This window comes from Pelodiscus sinensis, chromosome 3 (assembly GCF_052426305.1).
Source record: "Pelodiscus sinensis isolate ZL-2025 chromosome 3, ASM5242630v1, whole genome shotgun sequence".
NCBI lineage: Eukaryota > Metazoa > Chordata > Testudines > Trionychidae > Pelodiscus > Pelodiscus sinensis.
This window is the reverse complement of record NC_143054.1, coordinates 92,949,973-92,970,459: the sequence shown is the minus strand read 5'-3', so window position 1 is coordinate 92,970,459 and position 20,487 is coordinate 92,949,973. Positions and strand designations below refer to the sequence as shown.

At 38.5% G+C, this 20,487-nt stretch overlaps 1 protein-coding gene across 7 annotated transcripts in view; it reads left to right on the top strand.

The window, feature by feature from the left end:
• PTPRK (protein tyrosine phosphatase receptor type K) overlaps nucleotides 1-20,487 on the top strand; it is a 588,884-nt gene that overhangs the window by 541,254 nt on the left and 27,143 nt on the right. For 3 of the 7 annotated variants that reach the window (XM_075924131.2, XM_075924133.2, XM_075924135.2), the window contains exons 14-17: nucleotides 6,657-6,795; nucleotides 13,541-13,701; nucleotides 15,611-15,646; nucleotides 19,633-19,817. In XM_075924131.2, the coding sequence (XP_075780246.1) occupies nucleotides 6,657-6,795; nucleotides 13,541-13,701; nucleotides 15,611-15,646; nucleotides 19,633-19,817 (521 nt within the window). The remainder of the gene's footprint in view (nucleotides 1-6,656; nucleotides 6,796-13,540; nucleotides 13,702-15,610; nucleotides 15,647-19,632; nucleotides 19,818-20,487) is intronic. The other 4 variants (XM_075924134.2, XM_075924136.2, XM_075924132.2 and 1 more) reach the window with 3 other exon arrangements.

Genomic DNA, 20,487 nt, shown 5'->3' with positions numbered 1-20,487 from the left:
GAGAGAGAGAGCTGGCTAGCCAGGAGAGGTATGGACAGCGAGTTGTATGGGCTCGTGGTGCCCATGCTCCACCAATATTTGGAGCTGGAGAAGGCCCCGGCCTCCCCCGCGCGTCCTCCCACCCTGGCCCCAGAGCGTCTCTCCCCCGACCCTGTCCCTGTCCCGTCCCTGCCGTGCACAACCTTCACTGAGCTCACCCTTGCTGGCTGCTGCTGTCCTGTGCGGCGTGCTCAACGCGGTAGGCAGGGAGATGCCCAGGCGTGACGTAATGTCATGGCCCGGGATTTTAAAACTGCTGGGTGCTGCATTGCTCCGTGTGGCTGAGTTCGGGTTCAGAGTCCGGGGACGGAGCGCAGACTTCAGCCCCGCAAAGTGGAAAGTAGAGGAAGGGGAAGGGCTGGGAGAGGAAGGGGCTTGTGCAGAGGGGCAGGAGAGAGGGGGAAGGCCGGGGCCTGCTCCAGCTCCAAATATTGGTGGAGCATGGGCACCACAGGCCCATACAACTCGCTGCCCATACCTTTCATGGCTAGCCAGCTCTCTCTCTCTTTCAGAGGGGGTGAGGGAGTGCCGGCTCCTCGCGGAACCCCTAGTTTTGCTTCGCGGAACCCCAGGGTTCCCCGGAGCACCAATTGGGAAACACTGGTATAGAGAGGGCAAGACAGAAGGCAGAGCTTTGGTGGGGGAAGATAAGACTGTGGGAAGAGGGGGGGAGAATGTGAGGGTCAGATATAGCCTTTTGTTCTCTCCCTAGCCACCACCACTACCAGGCCCAGCCAAAGAGTTTACGGGGCCCAAGGCAGTGTGGCTGAGCTGCACGTCCATGTGGCTTACAGTCAGGGTAGCGAGTGAGCGGTTGGGTGGGCGGGGCTGGGAGCTGGGCAGTGCAGGGCCCTGAATGCGTGGGACCCAAGGCAACCGCTTCACTCGCCTTGGCCAAGGGCCAGGCCCGTCCCCAAGTGCCAGAGGCCTTTTTTTCCTCTTTCTAGCTTCCCCAGCTGCCGGGGGACTTTTTTCTTCTCTCTCCCTCTCTCTTTCTCTACTCCCCCCCCCCCCCCCCCTGTGCTGCAGCCAAGGGCCAGGAAGGGGAAAGGGGTTTGGAGTAGGAGGACTACTTACTCAGTGTTCTGACAGACAAGATGGCAAAGCCCCAGTCCTGCTGGCCACTGACTTGGTGGTACTGCTACCCACACAGTGTACACTCCACAGGATAGCTCTCACCTGAGGGCCTGTCCCCCCTACCTCATTTCATGCTCCTCCGAATAGCATCCCTCCCTTTGCATGTTATGGAAAACAGTCCTTTTCCTGGGGCGTCCAGTTGTCTGGCACAACCAAATCCTGACGTGTGTGTGTGAGAGAGAGAGAGAGAGATCGCTCTGAAATGATGGCAACCAGAGAATAAAAAGCAGAATGGTCTTTCTGGTCAGATAATTAAAACAGAGAACAAGGCACTCAGAAAAAGAGCTGCTTATAAGTAGGGATGTAAGCGACTAGTCAACTATCTGATAAGCATAAGCTTGTTGGATAGTCGACTAGTCACTTCCCACTCCTTGCCACAAGGTCGGGAACAGAAGCCTGTGCTGGAGGGAGGCAGCTTAAAAGCCAGTTCCCCTCCAGTCCATCTCTGCAGGAGACAGTGGAGTACTGGGGACCAAGAGTGAGCCAGGAATCAGCTCTTAACACATTTAAAAAGCAGAAGCACAACCTTTTGAAATGTATTATGAGCCAGCAGGTGTGCAGTGGGGGTACCCAGCTGTCTGTTAATACATTTAAAAGGCTGGTGTGCAGTGGGGGAGACCTGGCTGCTGGCTTTTAATGCATTTAAAAGGCAGAACAGCAGTGGGGTTAGCACCTGGGACCAGGAGCCAACTCCATTGCAGGTTCCCCACTTATCGACTAATTGACTAGTCGATGGAAATTCCATTGACTATTCGATTAGTTGATTAAACTAAATTTAACGTCCCTACTTCTAAGAAAAACTTGTTTGTATTTCTCACAGAACATCTCCCCATAATAGATTGACTCATTACCTGAGTTATATGGAATACCCATTCTATATAATCTTACCTTAATTTTGGCTTTTAAACCTATTCAGTCATCTTTTCATTTTAATTACCAGTTTTATAGTAGAACCATAAAATCATAGTGCAAAACAGTTTTTCTTGACCAAATGCCTCTGGACTTACTCATGGTACATAGTTACACTACTACTGCATAACATGGTGAATACTCAAAAACATATGCAAACCAAAAACTAACATGCGAACAAGGCATAACATAAACAGCAGCATCATACACAAGTCATAGTATATATCCCCCATCACAGAGAAGGACAACCAAGCATAAAATGTTATGAGTGTTAGAGGAAAAACACCAGGTTAAGAGGTTATAGATTCAAGCTTGTACATAATAATCTGGATTTAAAAGTGGCTTTTAGAAGGATGACTGTTCAGTAATAGTATCCTATAAACAGCCTTTCAAATTCTATTTGTCTTTTCTACTTGGATAACTCTGTTTAGGTGATGGAGTAGAACATCATTATTATTTTTCCCAACACCATCTCCTTAGTAAGGGTAGGTGAGTAGATTTTATGCTTTGACTCATACATTTTCTGATTGTGGAAGGTTGCTTGTGAATATTGAGCTCCAGAAGGAAGGAGAACACAGATAAGAGATGTGCTATAGCTGATGCTCATACACGGTGATACCTACCATTGATCATAGAATACTAGGACTGGAAGGGACCTCGAGAGGTCATCGAGTCCAGTCCCCTGCCCTCATGGCAGGACCAAATACTGTCTAGACCATCCCTGATAGACATTTATATAACCTACTCTTAAATATCTCCAGAGATGGACATTCCACAACCTCCCTGGGCAATTTATTCAATGTTTGATTAACCTGACAGTTAGGAACTTTTTCCTAATGTCCAACCTAAACCTCCCTTGCTGCAGTTTAAGCCCATTGCTTCTTGTTCTATCCCCAGGGGCCAAGATGAACAAGTTTTCTCCCTCCTTCTCATGACACCCTTTTAGATACCTGAAAACGGCTATCATGTCCCCCTCAGTCTTTTCTTTTCTAAACTAAACAAACTCAATTCTTTCAGCCTTCCTTCATAGGTCATGTCCTCTAGACCTTTTATCATTCTTGTAGCTCTTCTCTGGACCCTGTCCAATTTCTCCATAATTATCATATCCAACATAGAGTTCCATTATGTACATTGGTGTTGAATTTTGAGGTGATTTTGTTGAGTATGTAATAAAAATTAGTTTTTAAAAGAAGTTTAAAGTGGCTGCATATATCAGAAGATCAAGGGAAATTATCTTTCCACTGATATTGTCTATAGAAGGGAAATTTGCCACCTTCATCGGACAGTCAAGATCTTACCATCATTTAGGGCATCTCATCACTACAGTCTAAATGGGAGTCACTGAGATTGATTCTGTGGTGGTGCTTTAATGGGTCTCATGAAGACATAGGTGTCCGAGACAGAAAATCAGAAATGGCTGCCTGTCGCAGGGAGCCATAGCCTGTAATACCTCTAAAGCTGGTATAGGGGGCTCTGTCTGTGAGGTGGAGTGTTTTCCATATAAGGGCATGTAAATTAATAATCTTCCCTTACTCGCTCCACCCATTGCAGTGAAAGATCAGCCAATGGGCTGACTTGTGCTCAGGCCTGCTACTCCACCCACTGCAGCAAAAACCAACCTATGGGGTGATAAGTTCACAGGCAATAAAACAGGCAGGCAGCCCCTCTCTCACTGGGGATTCGCATCGAGTGAACGCCTGGCCTGATCACCCAGACACCTTGCACCCCCCGCTCTCGAGTCTTACTGAGCGTACTCCAAGTTGAAATAGTTTATGAGCATGTGACCGGTACTTGTGTTCCTGCTGTCTCCAGAACTGGTATAACCCCCGCCTCCCCGCCATCATCCCTATCCTAATTGATTTTTTAGTTGTCCTTATTGCTTGTCAAGTGACAGTGGCTAAAAAGTTACTAAGTTAGTTTATAAATAGTTGTGGTTTAGGTTTTTTACTGTTTCCTTGTATAAAGTTGTGTAAATAATCAGCCCTATGAGCAATACCAGTGTTAATTCAACTGTTCCTAACCCCTGGGCAGTTATTGGGAATTATTGTGATTTAGAAAAGCCTCAGGGAATTGTTTTGTGTTGTCTGGCAATCTGTTTAATTTTTGTTCTGATGATTGTCTGGCGCCATCAAAATAAAATCAGTCAGGTCCCGAGGGTGCCAAATAAGAGAGATCCAACTTGTATAGGGTCCCATTCCACTGTAGTCTTATTTCCTATTATTATTAAAGTGTACAATAAGCAATACTGACTGTTACTTCAGACTCTTTAATGTAAAATAACATGTGTGAACATGCAATGGATTTCCATCTGGGCCTTAGCAGTTTATTTTGACTAGTTACAAAGATAATTCTCATAGAATATAGCCAATAAAACACATTCACATATGTCATATGTGTCACCTTAGCCAGAATGATAGGTAAATTTCTGAAGCAATCTTCTATTCAGATTGCTTGAGAAACAATTAATTGCTGAATTTGTGCAATGGCTTTTGAAAATGAGATAGCAGGCTGATGAGGAGGTACCTTTTAATGAAACTCAAGTAGTATGGTTACTATAGTAAAGGTTAATATAACTGAGCTCTTCATCTTTCTCTCAAGTCACACTCCTCTGCCTCCTTTCTAAGTCACCAGGAAAATGCAAACATTCTTCCAGTGAGTCAAGCCTGTATTTTACCTGTCATCTTTGCGTCAGTCCTCTCTTTTGATGATCACATTCATGCTAAAACTTCTCTCATTCTTGCTACACAGGAAGTCCTTTGCTGTCAGTCCACCTAGCTAAAAGTTTTGTATCTTGTATCTTGACTACTAAAACTTCCTAGCTATGCATGGCACAGGCCATCTAATCCCACTTCAATTTGATTGATTTTTTTAAAAAGCTATTGTTTTTAATCTCCTTAGCTCATTGTTCTGAGTACGTCTCTCCACACTTCTCTTTACATTTAAGACAATTCAGAGTATGACCTTTTTTTTTTAGTCCTGACTCTAATACATTATCTAGAACCTTCTACCTCCCCCATCCGCTCTGCTAGGGATTTCCGTGCCCATTGGTAAAATTTTCTACTTTGGTGCTTTCTTCTATGCCAACCTCTGTGTCGTAGAGGATCAGTTCCCCTTTAAATGCCATTAAATCACATATTATCTTTCGTCAAGTACATCTATAAAATTCATCCTTGTTATGGTGCCCATAAAACACTTAATAATGGCTAAGCAGTTAGAGTGCTATTCTATTTATGATAAATATGATTATTTTATTAGCATATTACAACCTCTTGGGGGAGGGGAGTTTTGAGTCTGGTTCTGGCAGCACTTCATAGTGATATTACTCTGGATTGTGTCACTCAAGGCAGGAGTCACTGCCCACATTGCCCAACAGTGAGAGTCAGTGACTGGGGAGGGGAACCCAGACCCTCCTTGCTCTACCAGATTCCAACCCTGAGCCCTATAAATAGTAGTTCAGAATGTGTTGCCAAGGGCATCAGGCGACTCTGTGCATGCTCCGTGAGCCACTTTCTTCTCCAGTGTCTGTTCCTCTGTTGGTACCACTGGTTCACCTCTGGTCCCTTCTGGAGTCCTCTCTGTCCATACTCCAGTAGGTCTTCCTCTTTCAGTTGCCTTTTGTTGTTGACGACCTCCAAATGTATGAGGGGATATGTTAGGACACAGAGGTTCTGACTGTTAGGCCGATAGTGGCTTGTCATTGAGGTTTGGGCCTAGCCAAATAGGGCCTCCCTTGTTCTGTCTGCCCTGAATGATCTGAGCTGCTCTCCTTTGAACTCTTCCTCTCTGTGAGCATGCCTAGCAGGGATATCTGGACAAGGTTTTATGGCCATTCCATAGCCCTTTCCTTTACCATTGTGAGGTTTGTGCACCCTCTCACTCATCCCTGTCCACTTCCCCATTTGCTTTGTCCATCTGTTGTGCGTCATCAGAACTATATGCCAAAACTGTAAGTTATTTAGCATTGCCCCGATGATCCTTGTTATATGTGTTCAAGTCTTACCACTTAGATCCCTGACTGAAAGCTCTAGACCAGTGTTTCTCAAAGTGGTCTGCGGATCCACTCTGAAAAACCAGCTAACTGGCTGCTTCTGTTTTATTTACCAGTTCCAAAGCCACAAAGACACGCGGCTTCCACTGGCTTCAATTCGCAGCTTGCAGCCAAGGGGAGCCACAGGAAGTGGTGTGGGCCAGGCCGCAAATCATGCAGCATTCCTCTAATACTCATTTTTAGGCACTATTTGAGCTGGGAGCGGGGAGGAATTGTAAGGAAAGTAATAATACTGATGTTGGGTGTAGGTTGAAGTGCATTAAAACACATTTGCTGTCTGTTCTTTTAGTAGTAATATTTGTTTTAAACTATATATATGCATTTGTACTTTAGGCGAATACATTATACACATGCTATATAGCACATGTGATGTATCTATAGAAGTTCACAAGGTGTTTGTGCATGTGTTTGTGTACTGTATTAACAGAATGTAGAAACTGTCTTTAAAGAGCTTTTAGCTCATAATAATTTTCCTGTCAGTGGTAATTATATGCTTTCAGTAACTTTTTTTTAATTCATTTAGCAGCTGCAACAGAAGAACCAGAGGTGATTCCAGACCCAGCCAAGCAGACAGATCGAGTGGTGAAAATAGCAGGAATAAGTGCTGGAATTCTGGTATTCATCCTCCTCCTCCTGGTTGTCATATTCATTGTCAAAAAAAGGTAAGACTATTAAATTTTCCTATCTCCTCCTGTTTTTTCTATTCTGAATAATCCAAAAATATTCTTTCACAGAACCATTTTAGGGAAAGAGTTATCAGGACCAGTAGCTGAATAAAATATAAGCTCCGTATTTGAGTAGATTCTTATTTCCTCTTAGTAGTTACTGGTATACTGGTTTTATACTAAATCTTCAGTTATATAGGATTAAAATAAGGATTGTTGTTATTTTAAGGTCTAGTGTCTATATTTGTTTGTTATTCATTTCCAAATAGCTTTAAGTTTAAAGTTGTAAAAGTATTTACGAGCACATAGAAAAGTTAAAATGCACAGACTCTTATTTACCTTCCATATTGCAAACTAGATTTGATCCTTATATGTCCTTTGTTAAAAATCATCTGGCTTTTGTTGCGAATGATTTTAAATATTTTTATGTATTTGGCTCCATTTTTGTAAATCTATAAAGTATTTTTTTAATTACATCACTATAAAATTATCTAGTGAGTCCTTAGGACATTATTTTTTTTAAATATTATTCTGAATAAAATTCATTTGCTTAGTGTGCTTCATAGCCAGAAAATAAGCAATAGCGCCATCTTTTGGAGTTATAAAATAAATTCTATACAAAAGGCTAATTTCATTTACAAGATACTCTTGTGCATTAAAATATGCTTGACTTTTCAAAACTTTCAACTTAGCCTCACATAAAATTTCATAATCTTTTTCTATAAATTCTTAGTGAGAAGATCTTAATACAAATAATGAGTCCCTCATCTCATTCCCTTTTTTCCCCTATATCCAATCTTTCACCCCAATCCATTTTGGGATGCACAAACCAGTATGTCCTGCTTAGAATGAGATTTTCTTCTTCCAGAAGTTTGTGCATTGCAGTCTTTCCCTCTACCCCCTAAAATTCTTAACAGAGAAAATATTTGTACATACTGCATATGTTAAACTGAAATGAAGTTTTCTATTATTTTTTAAAGTAGAAAAACAATAAAATTGTGCCTAAGATCTATACTATATGTATAATTAATGGTTTCCATTAGATTTTTTTTAATGTATTGCCTCTTTACAATTACCCCTGGAGATATATAACTTGGAGAAGAAACGTCTTCATTAGAAACATTAGGTACGCTTATAGTGTTCTATGTTAGTTAGCTACTAATGTATGTAAGTAAAATATGTACTTTTCTCTGTTGTCTACCTCTGTGGTTGAGAATTCTATGCATATACAAAAGAGCAAGTCAAAATATTTTTAAAAGACATAACATTTATTATTTTCTCTATTTACATAAATTGTGAAGAGTGACGTATAGCTTTTTCAGCTTTCAGCAAGTAATTTTGCTTCATCTGTATTGGAAGATATATCTCTGAGGCATATCCTTTCACTGGGGTCTCCTTATACTTGATACAAGATTTCATATGACTGGCTCCCCATTGTATATTATCAGTCCCTTCCAAAGGGGATTGGTTAATCTTATGGATAAGAATTGCATAAAACTTCAAGGGGTGTATGAAAACATTCATTAGCAGATGTGGTTTTTTATTACATTCAGAGCTTTCCTGAACTCTTGCTTTCACTAGTTTTTAAGTGAACCTTCAATTCCTAATGTATTAATTTGCTTATTGAAGATAAATTAACAACATCATTTAAAAGATGCTTTAAAACTTTTCTCCCAGTATGCAACCCTGAAACCAATTAGAAGTCATACTTGATCATCTGTCTAAAAATGTGTAACACATTTAAACTCCTGTAACATTCTGTATTCAAAATAGGTGAGAAAATTAACCTATTTAATGAATATTTAATGTTTAGTAATTTTTTACCGTGATGGTTTAATTGGTCATCTGCTGAATATATAATAGATCTTTCAGTCGTTTCCCCTCCTCCCCCCAGGAAAAGTGCACAGTTTTTTAGATCAACTCTTAGTCAAGGTCATTTACAACAAATACATAAAATATTAAGACAATGGTATACACATACCTAAGTTAATTCAGTCCCGCTGGTGAACAACAGTTTGTATAATAAATCTATGAACAGCTCTCTCTCTCTCTCTCGTACATGTGTACACACACACACACACACACACACTTCAGTTAGGTTTGGCGGGATTATAAATTACATATCAGTTTACACAACCAATGGTTCCATAATGTAGTATCCCTTTTTATACCTGAGATTGATTATAACCTATTACATAGAAAAAGTGACAGTACAATGAGTTTACTCATTCCCATGGGTTTAAGAAGTCTCATGCGAACACAGATCTCTAAATTTGATTAAATGTGGCTTTATCTTTTAATGAAGAAAAAATCGGAGTGGTAAGCTGTTCTCTTAAAGATTTCACAAGTCTGAGACATGTTTTATGTTTCATGTTTGCCTGAACATTTTGTTCAAATTGGTTTATGTTCAACTGGATGAAACTATATTGGCTCTTACACAGTGTTACAAAGTAATCAAACTAAGAAAAGGGATACTGCATCTTTCAAATAGCAATGCCAATTTTTTAATGGTTGAACTATTTCCAAATGTGCTTCATTTCCTTCCATTTGTTTACCTTCCATATTTTAAATGCTTTAGCATGCATACATCAATATTTCTAACTGTTAAGATTTAAAAATATACACTATATGTTTGCATTCAGCAAATGTGTATATTAGTATACACATACCTCTGCTGTAAACTGTGTATTGTGTGTGGTATGAATGTATACATATATGTACATACAGTATATATATGTACACCTGTGTACCAGTAAAGACTTTAAAATGTCTTCATGAAATTTAGTCATTTTCTGACCAAGCATATTAATACAGTCTTTAGTTTTTGTAACTGAAAAGTAAGAAGCATATTTACTGCACAGTCTTTGTACACAGCTATTCCATTTGTCATGACATTTAGGTAGTAATTGATCATCATACTATGCTGAACTTCATGTTGAAAATACACAATCCATTTAATTTTCCATTTTTGGCAATAGATTAAATGTCAGCATGTAATTTTCTCAAGTGATCTTTTTCTAAAAACCAAATCATTTTTATATGCTAGTGTATTTTTTTAATTGCATGGCAAAGTGAAGCTAATCAGTGCATGAGCGAGTTGAAATGCTAACTAAAAAAACATGAATTTTTCAATTTTTTTAAACGCACATTTCTCTGCTTTGTTCAGTGTGACAGAGTCACGCTTTTCATTCACCATTGCTTCTCTTTTTCCACTGTCTGTGATTTGCTTGCCAGGAGGAGCTACTATTCTTACTCCTACTATCTGTAAGTAGAAAATGGGTGACTTACTACTTTACATGTTTTAAAGATGCAGTATCCCTTTTAAAAAAATAGTTTTTATAATTTTGCTAAATTTCAATTTTTGATACACTTCCTTGGTCTTATGGGGTATAAAGATTCCCTTGTGGTTTTCCTATTTTGTCTTGTTTTTTTTTTAAAGGGATATTGTATTTATAACTGTGTGTTGATTTTTACTTTTTGCCTTTTTTCCATATTATCATTTTAGTTAGTATAGCCACATTTTGATTTGCATTCTATATCAAACTTACACATACTAAAAATGTCTTGTGTAATAGCTATCCCATAGGAAGCCATGGTTGTGAATCACTATTTTTTGTTTTGTTTTTATTTAATATGAATAAATCAATGTAGAGAAGATACATTTGCAGCCAATACTGCATAACACCTGTATTATGCAAATCAGATGTAGACATCTAATATGTAAACAGGCTCTTGCGTGCTGCCTGGAGGGCAGAATATTTGCAATAGTGGGAGCAACAATGGGAATTGTTTTTACAAAAATGTTTGTATGCAAGATTTTTCTCTGCTGTTTATAAGAAAATCTGCATATACAAGTCCAAGTATTTTATATTGTACAGCAGAAACTTTGCTTCACTGTAACAGAATATATTTATTTTTGTGTCAGCCAAATGAATTTTTGTAGATCTGTAATGATGTAGGTATTTTAAGGATATGCATAAGTTCCTTTTGTTGAATTCAAAAGGACTAAAGCATGTGTTCACATAGTACCTGATTATGGTTGCTCTTCCATATTTTTGTTTAAGCAGGTTATTTACTTGACTTAACTTTTGCAGTTTATTAAAATATGTACAGTGCTGTAAACTATCACTGCATTCTCTACATCACTGTGATGAGTTATAATTTCATTGATAAGTAAGTATTGCTTCAGCCAAAGATAATTTAGTGCACAGGTTCATACTATGATAGAGCACTTTTCCCCTTTTAACACCCACTGAAACACCCACCTGCCTTAGGTGTATGCACTGGGATCCTTTGATAGTTAATGACAGACAATTTACACTTCTGTCAGTCTCAAGTAGTTGCATTATAAATTGCTTAACTGTCTGACTGAATGTGCCTTTAGAAAACATCAAACCTACAAGGAGTCCATAGATGGTAATGAGACACACATGGCCCTTTTTTGAGGAAGCTGACACAGAGCAGAAGAATTAGTAAAATACAGTTATACATTAATAAGCTGTAAAGCTTTTCAGTGGCTACTGATTTATGTGACATAGCTTGCAATTTTTTTTCAAAGTGGTGTTTTAAAATGGGGCTTAGTCTAGCTGAGAGATTAAATTTATCAACCTTTATTGTTCCTTTCCAGAAATGGCCTTAAAACTGGGAGCCTTCCAAACAAGAGCAGTAAAGCACGGAAAATATTTGAAAGGCTTTGATACTAGAAAACTAGAATCTAGGGTAGAAATGCCAGTTTCAGGGAAGCTTTGACAGAATTAGAGAGCAGTAATAAATCTGAACAATATTCAGTTCTCAAACTTGTATTTTTAGCTATACAATTCAGAATACTATAACTTTTGCAGGTGATAAATGTAAAGGTTTTTTTAGCTGGATTATTGTATCAACAGACTTTGCTAATTACTCTAAAAATGCATGGAGAAAATCCATATCATAAAGTCTTCTAAAGAGATGCCAAAATGTATTATTCACTAATGGAATAATGTGAACACTTTTATTCTGGACATTAGAATTCTCAATTTTTGACCTCGAGGGCTTTAATTAAAGAATAATAGTCTTCCCTAACAGGTTGTTAGGATGAAAATGTCAAGGAGATTAAGGAGTTAGATTAACCTAAAAATCTTTCCTTCTTGATTATATACTTGGAGACCAGTTCTCAGGTCTACTCTGCCTTGTCTATTTGCAACTCTTCTTGGTGTGCCTTAACAGCTAAATCAAGTTTTTTAAACCTGTGAAACAGACTACAAAGGACTTAGTATCTAGTGGAGAGACAGCCCCATTTCCTATTCCTATTCCAGGGTAGATCATATCCATATGGTAATTTGTCATAAATTCTTGCACATGCCACGCTGATGCCATGTATAACCTACAGTAGTGTAACCTTGAAAAACAACAAATGGTCTGGTAGCTCTTTATAGACTAACAAAACATGTAGATGGTATCATGAGCTTTCATGGGGACAGCCCACTTCTTCAGATGACTGGAGTTTTGTGTTCTTCACCAACTTCTCCTGTATAGCTGCAGAATATTGAAATTTTGCAGACAACACTACAAGGCTCTAAAAAAATATATCTAATGAAATATGTGATAGATATGCAAATTGTAAAAGCATTTAACAGTATGGTAATATCCTTGCTTTTCCACAGAGCTGTTTTTTAAATGAGATTTTCAACATATAGTATTTGCTCTTTTCTACATGGTGTTTTTATTTCATCCAAGAAGACCAGGCTACCCCCTGAAGCTTCCTAACTTGTTACTGTTAGCTTTGAGCTATAATTGCTACAATTCCAATTTTGAATATTTATCATGTTTATTAATAAATTGTATGTAGCTCACTCATAAAGAACACTTCATATAATACTGTACCTTGCACTTTTAAGACTTTAAATACAGGCCATTTTGACACTGTCAGCTCTGACTGCAAAGGGCAATGAATCACTTGCAGTGTTGCAATTATAAAAAGAGTTTCTTGCATAATTCCTCACCGTACAGTTCAGGGACACTGTTAAATTTTGGTTAATGTGTGTGTGATAGATTTACAGTCTGAGGTTGCTAATTCAAATATAAGTTTCTCAAACTGCATAAAAATACAGATTTTTCTGAACAAAAATGTTAGCATCAGGAAAAATAAGGAAATATCATACCATTTAGCATTTTGTATATAAATGAAAGGAGTAACTCCTAACACAAAGTGTACTATTAATGTGCATTGGGTAATTATATTGTGGTGGTGGATTTTTTTGACCAATAAAGTAATCTCAGTGGTAAAATGATTTTTCCCTAATAGAAAGATCAGGGAAATGAATTATCCAAGTATAAAATCAAAATGTAGACTTAATGGGGATGACTGATAAAGTTTCATGTACAGATTCTATTTGTTTATCATTCTAGTTTAAATACAGTTACACTGTCTTAATTTGCATATATTACAGGGTAGGAAAATAAGAACTTGTGTATTAAAGTATTTATGCAGTGTATCTATGCACATATATGTGTGTGTGTGTTTGTATATATATGCATATTCTCATGTATAAGAATATGAATATAATTCATTTTTATATATATTCACTTTATTTTATATATATAAATAAAAAATCAGGATAAGCAGCTATGCTTATTGGAACATTGGTCAATGCTTGTTGCTACCAACCCTCACCCACATGCACCAACATTAATTACTATTGCAGATGTTAATGTTTCATCAAATATTAAGGTGGTTTGTTTTGTTTTTTTCTTGGCTGGGCAGCAAACTTGCTAAGAAACGCAAGGATGCCATGGGGAACACCAGACAAGAAATGACACACATGGTGAACGCGATGGATAGGAGTTATGCTGATCAGAGCACCCTTCATGCAGAGGATCCCCTCTCAATCACATTTATGGACTCTCATAACTTCAACCCCAGATGTAAGTACAACAGTGATAGAGCCTATTGACTGTAGTTGGCTATGAGAGTATAAGAAAGGCAGATTAGTGTTCTTTTCTGGATTGCAGCATACAGCAGTAGTTGTCAACATGGGCTGTGTAGGGGTGTTCCAGGGGCACATCAGCTCATCTCCAACATGCTACTTGAAAAACGCTTGTGATGTCACTGCAAACTGAAATTCCATATAAGCAAGTACTTATTTATACAGCTAGCTCTATATACTATACACTGAAATTTAAATATACTATTTATATTCCAGTCCATTTATTTCATAATTATATGGTAAATATGAGAAAGTAACCCAATGTTTCAGTAATAGAGTGCTGTGACATTTTGTATTTTTAGGTCTAATTTTGTAAGCAAGCAGTTTTTACGTGTTGTGAAACATGGGGTACACACGATAAATTTAACTCCTGAAAGGGGTATAGTAGTCTGGAATAGTTTGTAAGACTTATAAATGTAGGTTTCAGTGGGAGATAAGAGAAATAAGTGTTTAGAAAAAATGCTTGTGAATAATAGATTGGGAGTATTTTTCCCGAGGAGTGTGTCATGTTGTTAGATATACCTGCAGTTAGCTATAGTTAGTACTGATTAGTATATTTTCATGAGCTCCAAATCAAGAAGAATCAGGGTCTGTATTGGTACTTGAAAATACTTCATGATTCATTTCAGAACTAAGTAGTAATTATAACAGTGATCTTTGATCTGTTCTATTATAGCTCCTCAATATTGTTGGAGAAAATTTAAAATGTAGATGATAATGTAAAAAAAGTAGGGTTTTTTTAATTTTCTCTACTGGAACCAGTTAAAACTCTGAATAGAAACACTCTTGGCAGTTTGGCAGCTATGTGCTACATTGTGATCTAGGAAACAAATTTGGTGATGACCTTAGGACTTACTGTTCAGGTCCGTAAAGCACAATATGCTGTGGAGATGACATTCGTTGAGTATCTCCTATTCAATTCAAGTTTAATACCAACCTAGTGCTTGCCATTTCTTTATGGAATTAAGGTGTTATAATAGTGACTGTACACAGTTGGCCAGAATTTTTCTAGTAAATGCTAATTCATCAGAATCTAAATAGAACTGAGGCAAGGCTCCTATGGGACCCTTCCTGATGGGCACATTTGGAAACCTGCCTGGTTTCCTGCTACCTCTCTCACCCAGCTCCTCAGCAGCAGGTCTGGAAGCCCTGGGAATGTTGACTTTCAGGCTTCCAGGGTCTGTAGTTTTGGAGCAGCCAACCAGGCAGATTGTCCTATTGCTCCAACTTTATTCCATTTTGTAGAAAATTTTGAATTTTTTTGTTCTCATTCCAAATCAGAACAAAATCTGATTTTGAAATATCAAAATCTTCCATGAAATGGAATACGTTTCTCCCAACAGCTCTAATCATAGCCTGTTAAATTCTGGCACTTTTAACTAAGCTATGGTCACATCAGTGTGTGTTAGTTTTCCCTATACTTACTATGGAAAATATCTTGAATATACAAATAATGAGACTATTAACTGCAAAAAGATATTTAGTTTTCTAAGATGATTGTCAAGCTTTGTAAATAATGGATTTGGGGTATTTGGGTAAATATTGCACATTATGAGATGGGTTTGGTTAAAAAGGAAGGGCATAGTTCTGTAAAAGTAAACTATTATGCAACTTCTAATGAAGACTAATGTGTCTGAAGTTTAGTTTGTCTTAGCTCTTCATATAATTATATCACATATAAAGAGAGAACCTGTCCCCTCTCTTACGAATGACATCCAGTAACGTGGAAGTATACATTCTCTGGAAGAATAGGCATTTCACTGTGCATTTTACCCTGTTGTTTTTTCTTCTTAAAAATACACTAATTGAGGGTATTGTATTTCTTCATGAGCTTTGTTTTCCTGCAGTGCCCAATGATCCACTTGTGCCGACTGCTGTGTTAGGTGAGGACCTAGTCCTTCATCTTCTGTTTCTGCATGGATTTCATCACCTTGCATGGTTTATAGCTCTGTCAACAAATACATTGTATGCAGTGTTGAAGCTCTTCGCTTCAGATAGCATTAATAGATAGCCAAGCTACAATGTGGCCATAGTCAACTCTATTCTCAGTTTGTCAGCTCAGTTAAAGTTGAAATGTGTCAATGCAAAAACAAAAATTCTTGCATTTAAAATTACTCCCATTGCTAAGTGAATGGAGCAAAATGATAACTCTTGGAAAATGTTACTGGTATTTATCTCCCTATGGCACTAGACCTAATCCAGATGACTTGATCTGTGAGACTAGAACCTGGGGGAGAACCTCTGTTACGATGAGAGAACATCCCAGGCTCTATTTTCTAACTAAAGAATGAGGGGAGGTAGAATTAAATATATAATATGCCCGAAAAATTAATAAAATATTGATTTATGCTTTTCACCCATGCAATTAGTTTTCAAATGCCCTCTAGTCATAGGCAGTGATGACTTCAGAGTTATAGCAAAAATAGAAGATTTTTTGTTTTGGTTTGGCTTTACAAAAAAAATTGAAACATTTTGTTTTTAGAAAATGTTTAAAAAATTCAGTGGAAAATGAAGTGTGTATGCTATTTTCTGATTTGATATAATCCAATGAATGGTGGTAGAGTTCAGTTAGCTATCATGGCTGCTTTAATATTAAAAAGTCAGGAAAATTAGATTGGATGATATTTAAAAATTGAACTTTCCTTAATGTGTTTCATTGGACTGCTTTCTTTTAATATGCATTATCTCAGGCTTTTACTATTCACATACACAATGTTCAGCTTTATTTGCAATGACATTAGAACTATTGAAACCACTAATCCATTTAGGTGAAACAAATTTCTTGATAGCCGGAGGTAAATCTGTCAAAACTCTGTTGTTAGACATAATTGTGAAGGGCAAGTCCTAGAGGTTAATTGGAAGCGAATTTAATAGTTTCTGTATGTATTCACATCGCAGCATATTTCCATTTGTTTTTCACAAATGAACACTCTTTCATATGACCAGAACTATAGCCAAAGCGTGTTTATAGATTGTAGTGGTTAGATGTTTGAAGAATTTTAGTACGTTTTTCTTGATTGTACATAACATCATCAAGTAGTAAGTTACTCTCATGCTTTTGGTTTTCTTAGATCCATATCACTGTATTGGATTCATTGGAGAGTTCAGCTTAAAATTGATGGTGTGAAATACCCTTTATATTTAAGAAATTATTTGGAATATTATAAAGCCTCATAACACTTAATGCTATTTTTATCTTTTAGTCATTTTCTAATCTAATACAGACTTTAAATAAATGTCTTATCCTTGTTCACTCTTTGTTTTTTGCTGCTTCAATGGGTTAAAGTGCCTATTACTGGTAAGTATATTGAAAGAAACTATAGAAAACTTCACATCAAGAGAACATTTGAAATGTGTTGGGTTTAATATGTACAATGCCACAGTAAAAGTGACTGGTATATGTCACTCATGCTATTAGGTGGTTTAATGAGGCATAAATGTATTGAAATTAACAACTCTTGTGTGACAGCTTGAGGAGTAAGGTTACTTACTACAACATTTCATTTGATACAGCATTCAGGTTTGTGCACTGTTGGCAGAATTGTAGAAAATTTTGAAGTGCAGGGCTCTCTGTCTAAAACCTTGAAGTTCTGGCTACATTGCAAGGGCTTTCTGCTTGCTTCTTTGGAAGGGCCAGGTGTGGGCTAATGGCAAAATCAGCTTTTGCCTAAGAAAACATGAAAACATCAGCAACATTCTTTAAGGGTACATCTAGACTACAAGCCTCTTTCGAAAAAGAGTGTCTAGACATCAAGAAGATTTTTCGAAAAAGCGGCTCGCTTTTTCATGCAATGGTGCCGTTTTTCGAAAGATTACTTTTTAAAAAAGGCATTATTCCTCATAGAATGAGGTTTACCACCATCGACAAAACCACCACATTCTTTCAATTTACTGTCGACAGAACGTGGCGGTAGTCTAGATGCAGTAAGGTTTTTTCCAAAAAAGGCCACTTTTTTCGATAAAACCCTGTAGTCTAGACACACTGTAAGTGCTCAAGTGTCACAATTCAGGTTTCTGTATTTCATTGAGTCTTCCTAAATACAACCTCTGTAGTTTTATTGGAATTTTGGCATTCACCTTTACTTCCTGTGCTAAACAATCAGTAGAATTGCTGTGTGCTATTAAAAAGTAATTGCACTTCACAAAAGAAGTTTACTGCATGTCAGTGGCATAAGAAGTGATCCCTTTCTTGGAGTTATATATCAGAATAGGTTTGAGTGGTAGGGATGTTAGCTACTGTGTAATTGAATTATCATGTAATTGAATCAAATGTTAGCAATTACGCAGCTATTCGGTAGTCCCCAGTGCAGGGCCAGCAGCCAGTGCGCTCCCAGCCGCAATCCTGGGGAGCTCTCTGCTACCCTGCACTGCTGCCTCTGTATGAGAAGCAGCAGCGTGGGGCAGCAGCAGCCCCTACCTGTGACGGAACTGAGCCCATGAAGCAGCCTCTCCTAGCCAGCATCCCACGGAGCAGCCTTCCCTGGTCCCCCACCCAATGCTGCTGTCTCTTATAGAAACAGCAGCATGGAGGGAGGGGAGAGTGGCTTTTAAGACGGCTCCTTCTCCTCCTCCCTGCTCCCCCATGGAAGGCAGCAAGGGGTGGGAGGTAGTTCCATAAGAGCCAATATGCATGGAGAGCAGGTTTGAAAGCCAGCTTCTTGTGTGTACCAGCTCACACTTGCCCCCCTCACCATGTGTGCTGCTGCCTCTATCATAGCAGTGTGGGCATGGAGGGGGCGGGTCAGGTGGCTTTTAAGCCATCTCCTACCCCCACCCCACTGCCTCTGTGGAAGGCAGCAAAGGGGCGGGAAGCAGCTCCGTGAGAGCCAATACGCATGGAGAAATGGTTTGAAAGCCAGCTTCCCGTGTGTACTGGCTCCCACCTGCCCCCCTCACTCTACATGCTGCTGCCTCTATCATAGGCAGCAGCACGGGGCAGGGCAGGCAGTTCCATGGGATTTGGTTCTTGTGGGGAGTCAGCTTTTGCCAGCTCCTTACGGACACCAGCTCCTGCCTCCCTCTCCTTCCTCTGCCCCCCAGCTGCCTCTGATACAGCAAGGGCGGGGGATGCGTGTAGTTGACAGGATTAACTCATAAACCCAGGCTAATTGGTTGATTGTTTAGTCAACTACATGTTGACATGGAAACCTTCAGGATGAGGAGATTATTACATACTAGTTTTATAAATAGCATTTCTTTCTTCCTTAAAATGGAGAATGTTCATCTGAAATTGGGGCACTGTTCAGTTGAAGGAGGTGGCACAAATGACAATATTAAACTTTCCATTTCTGTATGTGCTGGTTCTTCATCCCAAATGGGATGAAGAACCAACACATACAATTTTTTTTATAACAAGTAATATAACTGGTTCAGGGGTATTTGTTTTTCAAACTGGAATCTGAACTCACCGGTTCTGGATATAGAACCATGGTGAGGTGGGAGCACTGAAGAGCAATCCTCATTATGATGTTTATTTCATAGTTTTGTTGTCTTTATTAAAACATATGCTTGTTTCAGAAATAAGTTACCTTTTGAATAACAGTGAGAACATGGAGTTTTCTAAAAAGTGACTATTAAGAATTATCTTTGTAGCTTTTTAATGAATTGCCCATAGCCTTATTCTATGGGAATTCAAATCTCAATCTTTTCAGTGTGTTACAATCAAATACATACATGTTTATTTATCACACAGAGTTCAGTAGGTTCCTTGTTCTCATTGAGAAACTTTCTTGGAAAATGAAATGACTAGAAACTGTAAGCCTCTGTTTCTAGAGTAGGTTAAAAATTTTACTGTGGTTGATTCATTTTAAGTGCATACACAGATGTTAGAATTAATGTCACTTAATTTTCTGGGTTCTTGTAACCACAGATGAGAATCACAGTGGAACAGCAGAGTCCAGTCGTCTGCTGGATGTCCCTCGCTACCTTTGTGAAGGAACAGAGTCTCCTTACCAAACTGGACAGCTGCACCCAGCCATCAGAGTAGCTGACTTGCTGCAACATATTAACCTCATGAAGACATCTGATAGCTACGGTTTTAAAGAGGAATATGAGGTAGAACTTCAGTGATTTATTCATGGATTGCTCTATCAGAAAAAACCTTTGAGTGTATATTGTCTTGTTTGCAAGGAGGGCTCTAGGTTGCAGAGCGGTTAAACTAATTGTAATGGCATGAAAGAAAATTTGTTAGTCAGCTATATTAGGTATTGGAATAATCCCAGAGGGAGGTGATGAGAGGAGTTCCATTACTTGACACATTTCAAATTACAGTAGTCTGAACTAATCACTAGAGATGTCCAGTGGTGACAAATCCAGCATTTGTGTTGGAGAGTGGGTGCAGATGGACTAGCTTGCTCTTGTCCACCTCTCATTTTGGATTCTCTGGGATAATTCTAAGAGGTTAGAATGTCAGAAACAGTACAGTATTTTATTGACAATATATTTTCCTTCCCCCCCCCCTTCTCTTTCCCTTCCCATCCCCTCTCTTTCTCTGCTATTTATTTGTTCCCTGGACCCCTTACTCCATTCATCTGAAGAAGTGGGTTGTGCCCATGAAAACTCATGATACCATCTACATATTTTTTTGTTAGTCTCTAAGGGTACGTCTAGACTACAGGCTTTTGTTTACAGATACTGTCGACAAAGCTTCTGTCAACAAAGAGCATCTAGAGTACATCCAGTTCTGTCGACAAAGCAAGCCGCTTTGTCAACATGACAATGTAGA